Source organism: Diachasma alloeum, unplaced genomic scaffold, assembly GCF_001412515.2.
Source record: "Diachasma alloeum isolate Michigan unplaced genomic scaffold, Dall2.0 Dall_scaffold_00295, whole genome shotgun sequence".
NCBI lineage: Eukaryota > Metazoa > Arthropoda > Insecta > Hymenoptera > Braconidae > Diachasma > Diachasma alloeum.
Window position 1 is genome coordinate 1,275,719 of NW_021680434.1, and position 13,130 is coordinate 1,288,848.

General features: G+C 36.5%; 2 protein-coding genes across 2 annotated transcripts in view; both read right to left on the reverse strand.

Annotated features, from left to right (window-relative positions):
- Positions 1 to 10: 10 nt before the first annotated feature.
- On the reverse strand, positions 11 to 6,358 carry LOC107039221. Its single transcript, XM_015258733.1, has 4 exons — positions 6,316 to 6,358; positions 4,859 to 5,147; positions 3,250 to 3,697; positions 11 to 1,837 (listed from the first exon to the last, which is right to left on the reverse strand). Exons 1-4 carry the CDS (start codon positions 6,356 to 6,358, stop codon positions 680 to 682), a joined length of 1,938 nt encoding a protein of 645 aa, XP_015114219.1. The 3' UTR covers positions 11 to 679.
- A 4,886-nt stretch (positions 6,359 to 11,244) lies between these two features.
- LOC107039240 overlaps positions 11,245 to 13,130 on the reverse strand; it is a 4,310-nt gene continuing 2,424 nt past the window's right edge. Inside the window, exon 2 of the mRNA XM_015258759.2 lies at positions 11,245 to 12,598. Coding sequence (XP_015114245.1) covers positions 11,321 to 12,598 — 1,278 coding nt within the window. The 3' untranslated portion in view covers positions 11,245 to 11,320. The remainder of the gene's footprint in view (positions 12,599 to 13,130) is intronic.

Here is a 13,130-nt window from a genome sequence, read left to right on the forward strand (position 1 = left end):
TCAAATGGCCATGAATATTATTGACTTACCTGACGACTGTCTAGTTTAGGGAGAATACTAATAACCTTTATATTTCTCAGCTTTATTTCAACAGAAGTTCTTCAACGTAACTCTTCTACGTTTTGCCACTCTATTTTGTTCTCCTACCATTAGAAAAATCAAATTGTATTAACTCTAACAGACAAGATCCTTAGCTCGTTTTTCAGGAACTAGACTGAACAAAATTCTTATCACACGATACTATCCAATAAAAAGATTCATCAAAACAAATCACGCAACAAACACTTATTGTCATCATATTTAGACGCTTGGCAACGATTAAAACGAGTAAAAAAGCTTGAAGATCAGTGATTGAGCTCATTCTGGATGCCCATGGCTTCGTACAGACGAGAATGCTGTCTTTGATAATGCACTCGTATGCTTTATCTGCATGAGAAAAAAGGCCTGGAACCAGTACAATGAGGGCCCTCGAATTTACTCCCATAATGCTCAATCCAGAGGTGATTCTCAGTTCGTTTTTCCCGAACTAAACTAAACAAAATGTTTATCACACGATACTATCCAATAAAAAGATTTATCAAAATAAATCCCGCAAGGAATACTTATTATCATCATATTTAGACATTTGGCAACGATTAAAACGAGTAAAACAGCTTGAAGATCAGTTATTGAGTTCATTCTAGATGTCCATGGCTTCGTGCAGACGAGAATGTTGTTTTCGATTATGCACTCGTATGCTCTGCCTGCATGAGAAAAAAGTCCTGGAACGAGTACAATGAGGGCATTCATATTTACCCCCATAATGCTCAACCCAGACGTGATCCTCCGCTCGCTGTTCATTCTTCAAAATCCGAGGGCATTTGTTGCAGGCCCATTGACCCCATTCGAGTCGACTGTACTCTTGACGAAAATTGACCTCGAAGAACCGACTTGACACTAGTACATGATGATTCTTTCCTATATTTATGCTTCGTCTGTACTTCCTTCGTGTCACCCAATGTGATCCTTGTAGATTCTCCCCATCAGATTCACCATCTGAAGAAATTATTGAGGCTTGCAATGAAGGATTGAGACAAAACAGCTTTTTATCTGATGCTTCTGAAAAAGAATGGCCTTCGTCATTGAAATCCACGTGTTGACTCCCAGATTGACCATCAAAAATATCTGGAGAAGAGTCACTTCCATTCTGATCTTCTGACGACCATTTCTCGTCATCAGCAGCATATGAAGAGTCTGTCTTATCAAACTGGATATTAAAGCCTTGAGTGTTTCTGTTTGTCTCTTGCTTCCTCTGCAATTGATGATTTTTCACCTGAAGATAATCGTGTCGAGGCTTCACATCTTCTTCTGCTTGTCCTGAAATCATCTTTACCTGGCGATGACGAGATACCTCGTACTCTGAAGATGTCGAGCATGTTTGATTCTTGCTCAATTCGTGATCATTAAATCTTGATGATGAGCCTGGATTTTTTTGTTCCTGCTTCATTGCCTGTGGCTTCTTTCTCTTTGAGTCGTTCAATTCTTGTGGTGTGGTGGGCATTGGTTCCTGGGTGAGATCAATTAGATATTTGACATTTGTATTATTTATTGAAACTGAGTGCATCTCCTGGAGTTGAGGTTCTCTCTTCAGTTTCTTCACATGTCGTTCCTCTGCTTCAGATATCCCTTGTTCTTCACAGCTGGATCGTTCTGATTTCATTGTCTGACCAGCAGAGCTTTTCTTGTTGACATCAGTGTTTTGAGGGTTTGAGTCTGTCTGAAGTGGTTGATCATCATCTGACATTGCTTGCTGATCAATTGACTCATCCTCGTTTTCACGTTTGATTTTGTCCTGAATCTCATTGTGATCCCCTTGGAGCCTTGACGAGTTTGGAATTCCCTCAGACTTCAAATCAATCATCAATGCTGTTACTTTTCCTTCTATTATTGACTTCAATCGCAGAAGCTCGGCTTCTGCAACTGCCTGGGCTTCACGTGCCTCATCGGCTTGTCTCACACGTGCCTCCAGATTCTCTTCCAATTTCTCTATTCTCATTGTGTCCAATCGCGCCTGCATCATTAGTTTATTTTTCATCTTTTGAAATTTGTCCGTTATTTCGCGTTGCTTGTTGTGATGTTCCATGGCAGTGGCTTCACTCTTGGATAATCTGGCGCGCAGGGCTGCCACTTCTTTCTCCAGATGGCTGAGCTTTAAATCACTCTTACGGGCAGAGTCACTGTCTGAAGAGGCCGATGTGGAGAGTCTTCTGCGCTTAAAAGGTCTTTTTGAATCTAGCGATGGTGATGAGGAATGGGAATCGTCGAGGCTGCTGTCACTCATCTGAAAGTTTTTGTGATTTGTTGTTATAGTCAAACTGAACCCCATTTTCCGCTCTCAACCTAAATTAATTTTACAACCTCTAACCTCTATCGTTTCATTGATCTTCCAAGTTTCTCTTGTGTGTTGATTCTTACCTTGAGATTTTTCGTTTGGCAGACAAATTCTCAAAAGAAAAACGTTGCGAGAAATTTTTTGGTCAGTCTTTGCAACTTTTTTATTCACTTTGGGGATTTCATGAAGTGATGTCTTTTATTTTTTAGTGCTACCGGTGCTACCGATGGTGGCAGATGATGGCAGCTGGGCTCGAGCGTTAGCCGCACAGCCATTGGTTGGGATGACTCTGAGATAGGGATGGACGATGTTTGTCGCGATTAATCGAAAACTTCGATTTTTCATGCCCACACATCGATGTTTTTCATTCGATGAAAGTCGGTCAAAGTGATAATTGTTTCGATAATTGATCGTCGAAAGTTAAAGATTTCAAACGCTTTGAAATTGCTAATGACGTCACAAGTATTGTCGTACGCTGGACCAATCACAGCGTGGCGCGAGCCGACCTAACCCAATCTTCACGAGCGCCTATCCAATGGAAGACAAAAAAATCTCCTCTCTCCTCACATTTGACCAATGGAGCGCGTCGGGGCGCAGAATGGCCTGAGACTTCCTGCTGGTTCCTATTACTTTTTTCAAGCCAGATCTCTTTTTCGCTCAAAAACATCATTCTTCACGTTTCATAACATTGTAGACCATTTGCAATCAAAATTAGAAAATTGAAAAATCGGTCAAATACAAGGCTTCCATTCGGAAGCAAAACGTCTAAATTCCGAAATAAAACAAAAATTACAGTAAGAAAACACTTTATTCATCCTGATTCCTCAAGAATTAATTAGAAATGTTATTTATAATGAATCATTAAGTTTAGCCTGAACCCAATCGATATAAGACGAGACACGAGTGTAGACAGCTGGGGTACCAGCGGTTCCACATGGAAACGTGCCCCAAGAGACGATGCCAACTTGTTCGGGTTTCAAATCAGCGTTGAACTGGACGAGTGGGCCACCAGAGTCCCCAGAGCAAGTGGATTGGTTTCCACCGATTGGTCCAGTGCAGATTTGAGTGTCGAATAGTTCGACGGGGCCAGGTGCTTCCTTGAGGGATTCAAAGCACGTGTCATGGTCAATGATGGGGACTTGAAGGGCCTGCAGTTCGGATGGGTAACGGGGAACTTTCTCAGTAGAGATGGAACCCCAACCGGTGGTAACAGACTCGCCAGTGTGCTGCTTTTTCGCGGCAGGGAGGGCGATCGGTTGAATGAGGTCATTGTAGGTCAAGGGAGACTGCAGGTGGAGAAGACCAATATCGTGTTGGGCTATGCCTCTGAGGAAATAATTAACGACGATTAGAATGAAAATGACTGAAATGGAGGAACGAGATGTCGTGACACATACGAAAAGAAATTTAGAGAAACCTAATGCATTCGCTACAAAATTCTAATGAATTTGAATTGAGAATTGCATTGGTTTTTCTGCGTATTCTTTCTGATAAAAATGTTCAATAGAAATTATTTCATAGGAAAATTCAATCGAATTTGATTTTTCGATAGAACTTATTTTATTGACTTTTTTTGTTTGAATATTTTAATGAGGAGAAATAAAAACGAATGAAAAATTAGAAAATGATGAATTTCTATGGGAAGTGTTTCAATAGAATGAGTTGCACAGATAAATGGAATGCTATGAATTTTTTGCCACAAAAACGCGTTTAAAAATTCCAGGATTTTTTAATAGAATCAAAGAAAAACTAATGGTATTTGCAATGGAAGTTTAATAGAAATCTAATACGATTGTCTAACGAATGCACTAGCTTTTTCAATGAAAATTGTTTGTGGGTGGATTTAAATTTGAAATGAGTTGCCAATGAACATCTTCATCATTTGTAGTGATAAAACTCCCAGTAAAAACTCATTAGAGCCCGTTTAGCTCATAAAATTACAACACTGTTATAAAATTTAGTGAAACTTAATGTGGTACTTTATGTTGCGTATGAAAATATTCAATAGAAAAATCTGGCGAATTCCGTAGACAATTCTATTGGATTTCTATTGAATTTTCTATTAGTTTTTGGCCAATTATATTGAAATGTTCAATAGGAAATATTCTACAGAAAAAGTCAAAATAATTCGTTTTTTCTATTAGATATTTTCTATTGAAATGCCTGTGCTCAAACTTTCAGATTTTGTTTGTTTGATTTTCTTGACGAAAAAAAACGAAAGATGAAATGAAAAAAACTTGGAAAATTTGTGTCGAGGAAATTCTAGGGAAAATATCTCGAGAGAATAAGTTGTATAGAAAAAACGAATACAAGCTATTGAAATATTTTCTATTCTAATGATCTGACGAACTAATAGAAACAATACAAGGAAACTCCCAAACCCTAATCTGTTATTGAATAAAACCTAGTAATCCCCTCTCATTACTTTCCTACAGTCAGTCATTAAAGAAATAATTCAAGGATTAGTAAAACGAAATGTTTCGTTACCCTGGGTAGCTCGGATGGATCAGCCTGCGGGTAACGAGACGGTCCTCCTGTCCGGGCTCATTCTTATTAATGACATGCTTTCCGGCGCTGATACGGAGCCGTCCAACCTTGGGTATTTCAGTGATGCAGTGGCCAGCAGTCAGGATCCAGCTTGGGTGGATGATGGAGCCGCCACATATATGACGGTATTTAATGAGAGGAGGGAGTCCCCATTGCACGGATACCTGGTATGGGTATTTGTGGGGGATTGCAGTCTCACCGTTGGTGATCCGTGAATCAAGGGCGAACCCTTCGAGAATTCAAGGAGAGATCATCAATTCTTCAAATGGCATTGAAATATTGGAAATTTACAGATCAAAATACAGTCAAGGCTTTATATAAGATACTTCAGGGACAGTAGGAGAGGAAAATTCCGGGAATCCGTATACCCCCACTACGCGCGCATGTAGAGAGGAGAAAAATAGGGATCAGCGGTTTGAAATAAGATTCCTCGCTCGTTGCATTCGAATTCTATGGAATATTCATTTTTACTGAATGATTATTGAGAAAAACAAACACATTGTCAAACATGTCTTGTTTGGGCCAACAAAATCGCTAGTTGAAAATTGAAAAAAGAATGTTTGGTTCGAATTTGAAAGTCTCAAACATGAATAATTGTTCTGCTTTCGACAGCAACGAAATATCTGGCTCAAGAGGCGGATAATTCACACCAGACGGTGCCTTTTCAGGATGAAAATATCTCATATAGAGGAAAATTTATCAATAAATATTTTATCCCTAAGTTACAAGAATGCTATCATATAATTATTATTGTTTTATTCAAGGGTTCATTTTTTGTCTGTGATTATTAGACAGCCGAAACGAAAAACTACTATCCCTTATTTCGCATAAAACAAAGATTTTTCGGGAGCAAAATACGTATGCGAGTATCGAATAACGAAGGAGTAGTGCTAGAAGTAACACTTCTTGCGTGTACAGAGAATGCAATTTTTTTAAACTACTAAATCTATTTTTGCGACGAAAATTTTTCATTCCAGTGCACTCTCTGCATGTTTGGCACAAAAAAATCCTTTTCTGATAATTTTCAAAAAACTATTTTCTTGGCACAAATAAGACATGCTTGAGAACTTTGTCGTTTTTCTCTCAGTGTAGGAAGGTATCTTATATGAAGCGTCGACTGTACTTTGAAACTTCTCAATTCTCTACTGAAAAATCACTCAATTTCGTGAAAATCCATAAATAAGGACGAATTAATGATGAAACTGCTTGAAATGCAGTAATGAATTGGAAAATTAAAGTCGTTATTGAAATTAATAAGTTAATAAATCAATTGATAAATAAATCCGAGATTAGTTGATGAATTGGTCTTCAATTCAGCAGAATAACACATCATTGAAAATTGTCATAAATCTAACAATGAAATTTCAATAAATACCCAACAGTCTTGAAGGACTTACCTTGGGCCACGAAGAGAGCAGCAATCAACCACCGGAACAGCATTTCGTAAGTCTGTAATTCTCTTCCGTGCTACACGATCATTATATACCATCATCATATCAGTCTTCAATGATAAGACAATGGGCAATTCCCAAATATAATCAATGCAATCAGATCATTCACCTCAATCATATTTTGCTTCAAAAGATAGCGTTATGTCACGATTACAGCAAAATTTAATTATTGCGTCGTAATAAAATGACGATAATTTCTCAACGAATTTCTCCTGTTTTGAGCCTATCTGAAGATAACACCTTGGAGTTGGCGTCGAATGAATTGTTAAAATAATATCAAAATAAAACTTGGATAAGTAAAAAACTGGAAATTTCCTGAGGCAATAGAATTCAGTCATCCATAAAATAAAAAATTTCACGAATAAATTCGTGTAAAAGAATCGTTATTTTTTCTATCTAATACGTAATTCGCAACCATCATACTACGTATGAAAAAATTCAATACAAAAATCTAGCGAATTCGATAGAAAATTCCATTGGATTTCTATCGCACTTCTATTCAAAATTCTATTAGTTTTTGGCCGATTCAATTGAAAAATGCCCCAGCTTCACTACGCGTTTTTTAATAGTAAATGTTCAATAGAAACTATTTTATAGAAAAATCAGTAGAATTTAATCTTTCTATATAAATTTTTTCATAGGAATTTCTCTACATAAATTTTTCAAGCTTTTTTGCCACTATTCTTTTTTTCTAATATGTCACATTGAACATTTCTCATGCCAAAACAACTCGCAGATAAACTGCGGAATTTGTCAATAGAGTCCGCCAAAAACTGATAATAATTTCGATAGAAATCTGATAGAATTCAGTAGTGAAGTGGTAAACCGGTATAAGTCGATTTTGACTATTGCCCAGTTTTCAATGAATATCTCAAAACCTAAGGGAAATAGCAAAATTTTGGTCATAACCTTTTTTGTAGAGCAAATTGAGGGCTATAAAAAAGGCAATTACAACAATTTCGCTATTTCCATTAGATTCCGAGATATTTATTGAAAACTGGCCAATAGTCAAAATCGACTTATACCGCACTTGGCTACTGAATTGTCTAGCGAATTTTCTAGATTTTTCTATGGAATTTTATCGAATATGATTCTATTATCGTCATCAAATTCAGTAGTTCAACTATTCAACTATGTCTTTTTTGACATATTGCGGTAATGTTTACAAGAGTGATTCATTGAACTATTACAGGCCTGCCCTGCATATTGTCATCTACGTTGTGAATATTCATTGCCTAAGCTGACAGGTTTTCATGTTAGTGGTACTCTAGTCTTCCTTTCTAGCCCTCTCAACGCGGATGCGATAGCGTTCTATTTAAACGGAGAGAAATATTCAATAAAAATGGCGTATCTTTTCCGTAATTCCAGAGCGAAATGAGGTTGTAGGAGATTTTACATAACTGTTGCGAAATTTTCCCAGAGCGTTCCGTAATTTTTATCTGAATGTCCTGTGAAAAGTTACGATACCGTCACTTAAATTTTCTGAGTCGATTCCATACTCAGTGAGCAAATTGTGAGTTCCGTCATTTTTACTGAACATTTCTCTCCGTGGATATTTACTGTATGCTTCTAAATTAAAGGATGAAGTTCTTGCGAAAAAATGGACGGTCTGTAAAACCCGATCAAGTAATAACCAACTATCGACAATCTTTTCCTGTGTCACCACATGACTAGTATTGTTTTATGTAACTTTTAGTTTTGTGAGTTTCCACACGAAAAAATTTAATAAAGAAACCTATCGAATTCGTTCGAAAATTCTATTGAATTTCTATCAAACTTCCTATTAGTTTTTGGCTGATTCTATTTGACATGTTCAGTAGAAAACATTTAATAGAAAAAGTCAACAGAATTCGATTTTTCTATATAACTTATTCTTTTCATATACTTTCTATAGAATTTGCTCGACTCAAATTTTCAAAGTTTTTTTCATTCTATTTTTCTTTTGGTCTCATCAAGAAAATCAAACGAAAAAACTTGGAAAATGTGAGCCGAGGAAATTCTATAGAAAATATCTCAATAGAATAAGTTGTATAGAAAAATTGAATTCTATTGACTTCTTCTAATGAATATTTTCTGTTGAACATTTCAATAGAATCGGCCAAAAACTAATAGAACAGTTCAATAGTAATTCAATAGAATTTTCTAACGAATCCGATGTTTTTCTATTCATTTTTTTCGTCCATGTATTTGCAGTGTATGAGTTTATGCAGATTGTTCACTGTTCAGTTTTTTCTCTCATTACGAAAATATATTCTGGCATCCCCTACTGTTATAGGAAGAACCACCCCGTAAAATAGTGTAAAATAAATAAATAAATAAAATAAATTGCGAAAAAAGCTGAAATTCTTCACTTTTTCTCTCCATCATGCCGAAATTGGAACTCAACTTTCACACTTTAAGAAAGATGAAACTAACTGAACTAAAACGAAAAACTGCAAATGAACTGTCTTATTTCAGAATGCATCGAGGTACTTTCATAAACTCGCATTGTATGTTACATGTTCAGATTCCTATGTTCAATGGAGGGGGTACGACGCGATTCCAATGTACCAAGTGATTTGGTATGGATACTTGACACTTAAGTCTCCTGGTGATAACGCACTTGGAGACGACGTCCGGCGTTGCCACCCGAAAATTGCGAAATCGTTCTATAAAATAAATCAATTATTCTTATCAAGAATCTTGGTTCGCTCTCAATTTCGTAGTGTTCATAATACTTTTCTTATATGTCATTCATTTCGCGCACGAAATCTACTGGATTTATACTAAACTTTCTATTAGTTTTTGCTCGATTTTATTAAAATGTTCTGTAGCACATATTCTATAGAAAAAGTCAATAGAATTCGTTTTTTCTATACTTCTTCTATTTATTTTCTAGAGAAGGTATTTTTTACAGAATTTTTTCGGCTGAAATTTTGTAAGGTTTTTTCATTCCAATTTTGTTGTCTACACGGAGAGAATTTTTTTAGAAAAATTCTAGTGCTAGTACGGGAAAAGAGGCGCAAAGTGACGGCCAGGAAAAAATTCCAGTGCCGGCAGTAGAAATTTTATTGGAGAAAACGTGAATTTTTCCCCGTATTTCTGTGAAAATTTCACAGAAATCCCCAGAAAGTTTACCAGAAATACCAAGAAATTTTACCTTAACAGCACTAGAATTTTTCACAGCCGGTGGATTGTGATTTTATACAGTACTCGTATTAGAATTTTTTTAGAAAATTTCTCTCAAACAAAAAACTCAAACAAAATCAAACAAAAAACTTGGAAAATTTTAGTCGGGGAAATTATATAGAATTAATCTCAATAAAATCGACCAAAAACTAATAGAAAGTCCAACAAAAATCCAATAGAATTGTCTAACGAATTCGCTAGGTTTTTCTATTAAATTTTTTCATTCGCGTTTCCTTAATCTTTACGTAAGTATTACTTCTTTTTCATTTACGACGACTCTAATATCATTTTTAACCAAACCAAAATTATCCATTACCTTTCGATTCAATCCTTTCTTCACGTTCCTGCCGGATAATATCGACCAAAATTTAGATTTCGGTTTGTCATTGGAATTGCAAAATTCTTTCTCAAAGGTCAATATGCGTAATAAGTAAAATTTATTGATTCATTGGTAAAAATGTAGGTGTAAAATACATATCATGAATTTAGTTAAAAATAATACAGGCACATTTTGAAACATTAATTATATCGTCACAATCTGCGTACGACTTTCAACAAATACAACAAATTTATGAAGGCTTTTATCCGTTTCCCGCTGATTTCTAATTGGGCAAAATTCATTAGTTAAAAAAAATTAAATCTTCAACTGCATTTCATCGTTGAGATCATTGTAACGATTGATAGAATTATGAATTCATTTTGCGAAATATGGAATTCTGCTCGCATTTCAGGAGGTCCTGAGAGAGCCTTCTAAGGTCAATTGCAAAACAAATCTATTAACTAGTTTAAACGATTTCTGACATACATGAACAATTCACAGAAATTAAGCTTAATCAAACCTTCCAGGGTTCGTAGAAGCTTTTAGTCAGAGAATGAAAATCGACAACAAGGGACAACTATAATACTATAATGGCTATATCTGAGGGGCTGGTCACTTAGTAAATCACTGAACCACTCGACTGGAAATCAAGGAAGAAGTTACCAGAAATCAATGGAAATTACTGGAAATCAAGTGATTTCCATTTTCGGTAGTGATGTCTAAAGAGTTCTGAAAATCATCGGAAATCATAAAAAAATCAGGTGATTTCCGAAATCATTAGAAATTATCGATAAGTGTAAAATTTTGCAGTTTCAAGTCTACAATTTTTGTTTTTGGTATTGGTGCGTTCGAAATCATCCAATTCCGAAATGTGACGCTATGAAATTTTTGACATCCTTACGTATCGTAACGCCATGTAGAAAACTGTCATTATCGAAAGAGGCCCCACTCTGGTCCCGGAATCATGATTTCTCCAGTGATATCTTGAAATCAAGAAATCATTAAAACCTACGAGGAATCCTGGAAATCACGAGAAATTAAAAGAAATCATGATTTCTAATGCTGATTGATAAATCACAAAAATCATTAGAGAAATCACAAAAATCAAGAGGAAATCATCTGATTCTGGAAATCACTGAGTCATTCAATTGAAGAGTGACCAGCGCCTCGGCTATATCTTCAGTTATAGGGTAAGCTACCCAGTAGATGGACACTGCCCTATAGATGGACAAGCTACTTTTGGATAGGAAATTACGCAAAAAAATACTGAAATGTGAATTGTAGCTTTGAATTTTCACTAACTGTTGTGATTCTTAACCCCTGAGTGACGATTTTTTTTTCGATCAATTTTTTTTTTCAATTGCTAAAAAACAAACGTCCATCTACTGGGCGGTTTTCTTAGGCGTCCATCTACTGGGCGGTTTACCCTACTACAATTAAAAATGAGTCAATCTATCAACATTTCTAGATATGATAAAGTTTCACGTGGTTGCTCATCTGGTATCTCGACGCACCGAAGTAAGGAGGATCGAGACAGAGAGGACACTTATATCGTCCCCCGTAATGTTTGACCCATATGTGATCTATTACTGCCACTCGCTGCTGGATAATGGACGCACACCATCTGCATGAAAAGGCAGGGCCACGTCGGCCATACTCCTTCTCCCAATTGATTTTGAAGTATTTAGGATGTGACGCTAAAAAATAATATTTTCCCACCCGAATCCGGTGGTCCTCCTGCAGGCGTTGTGGAGACCATACGGATTCATCATCCGATAGTTCTATTAGAGTCTGCCCAGGCTGATTTGAACTTAACGAGGGATAAACATTCTCGGCTGCTTGTGTTGCAGACGTTAAATCGCAGATCTCGGGGACTGGAGCTTCTGACGCCATTTGACATACTGTTTCTTCAGTTTCGTGAAGTCTTGACTTCAAGCACTCGGATGTTATATCAACCAGATGCTCTTGAGCACTGATTTCATCTCCTAATTCTTCAGAAACGGAAGACGCTTCGACCCCAGGACCTACACTTTCCACGGCATTTGTACGAATTTTTGAAATCACTTCATTCGCTAATAGTAATTTCCTCTCAAGTTTCTCAGCACCTGCCGCCTGAGGAAGAAGATCCTGTATCTCCTTCCGGAGATATATTTTCTCAGATTCTAGTTCCTCAATTTTGAGTTTTCCTTTCCGAATAGCAGCTTTCTTCAAGTAGATGTCTTTCTGCGATGGTGTGCATGTATTCAATAACTCCATCATCTGGTTTTTTACGTATTGCTTTAAAGCATCGTCTGTGGTTCGTTGAGCTATGACTTCTTCCAGTTGAGCGTTTTTATTCTGCAGTTCTAAGATTTTTTGTTGCATATTAGTTTCGTCTTTTGATATTTGTGATTTTGCAGCTGTCTGAGCTTCACGTGCCTCTCGAATAGACTTGGCTGTTTCTGACAGTTGGATTGTCAGGTCTTTTATCGTCTGCTTGGAAGACTCCACTCGATCCACCAGGATTCGTCGCTTCTCTTCGCAGAGATTTCTCCTTCTTTCACGAATCTGGTTGAGACGAGTGTTAGTTTGCTCCATGTGAGATAATGAGTTACGACTGTTCATGTCTTCTATTCGTAAATTTAGATCACATCCTCGAAGATGGAGGGTTATAGAGTTGGTCGTGTCTGATGATGTTCGAACTTTCTTAGCTAGTGCACCATCTTGACTTGGTGGAGAATCGTTAGTTTCACTTTCATTCATCTGAAAGTTTAATTACTACTGTGAACTGAGGGAAAAAACATTTTCTGGAATAAGTGCGTTTAAGGGGTTACGGAAGGCCGCCTTATCCTCGAAATTTTCAAACAAATTTCCTGTTCAAAATTATTGATATTATTTGAGCCCAAAGAACATTGACCTTCATCATCGCCTCCTGGAGATTAATGTGCTTTGATTTGCAAAAATATCTAAAACTTTCGACAGGAAATTTCTTCCAAAAATTTGGAAAATTAGCGGTATTCTGTTGCATCTTAAGGGGAGACTACTATGAGTTTTAAAAGTCGCGGGCTATTGGAATGCGATTTCTCATGCATTGAAGATCGATTATATGTATCTAAAAGTGAATAATTAGTGCAAAAAATTAATTGTTTATTGTTCGTTTGCCCCGCAAACGCTTGAAATATCAAAAATAGACCAGGGCCTCCAATTTTTAAGCTACAGAAGTTTCTTTTTTTTATATACCTTATATTGGATGTAATAAAACAGGTATGTTTTAAAAAAAAAAAAAAAAAAAAAT

Bases quoted from the DNA above. Each gene is read 5' to 3' on its own strand.
- LOC107039221 (XM_015258733.1), bottom strand. From the start codon at position 6,358: ATGCTGTTCCGGTGGTTGATTGCTGCTCTCTTCGTGGCCCAAG. The intron at 5,148-6,315 runs GTAAGTCCTTCA...GAATTCTCGAAG, and splicing joins TGCTCTCTTCGTGGCCCAAG to GGTTCGCCCTTGATTCACGG. The intron at 3,698-4,858 runs GTAACGAAACAT...TTATTTCCTCAG, and splicing joins ATCCATCCGAGCTACCCAGG to AGGCATAGCCCAACACGATA.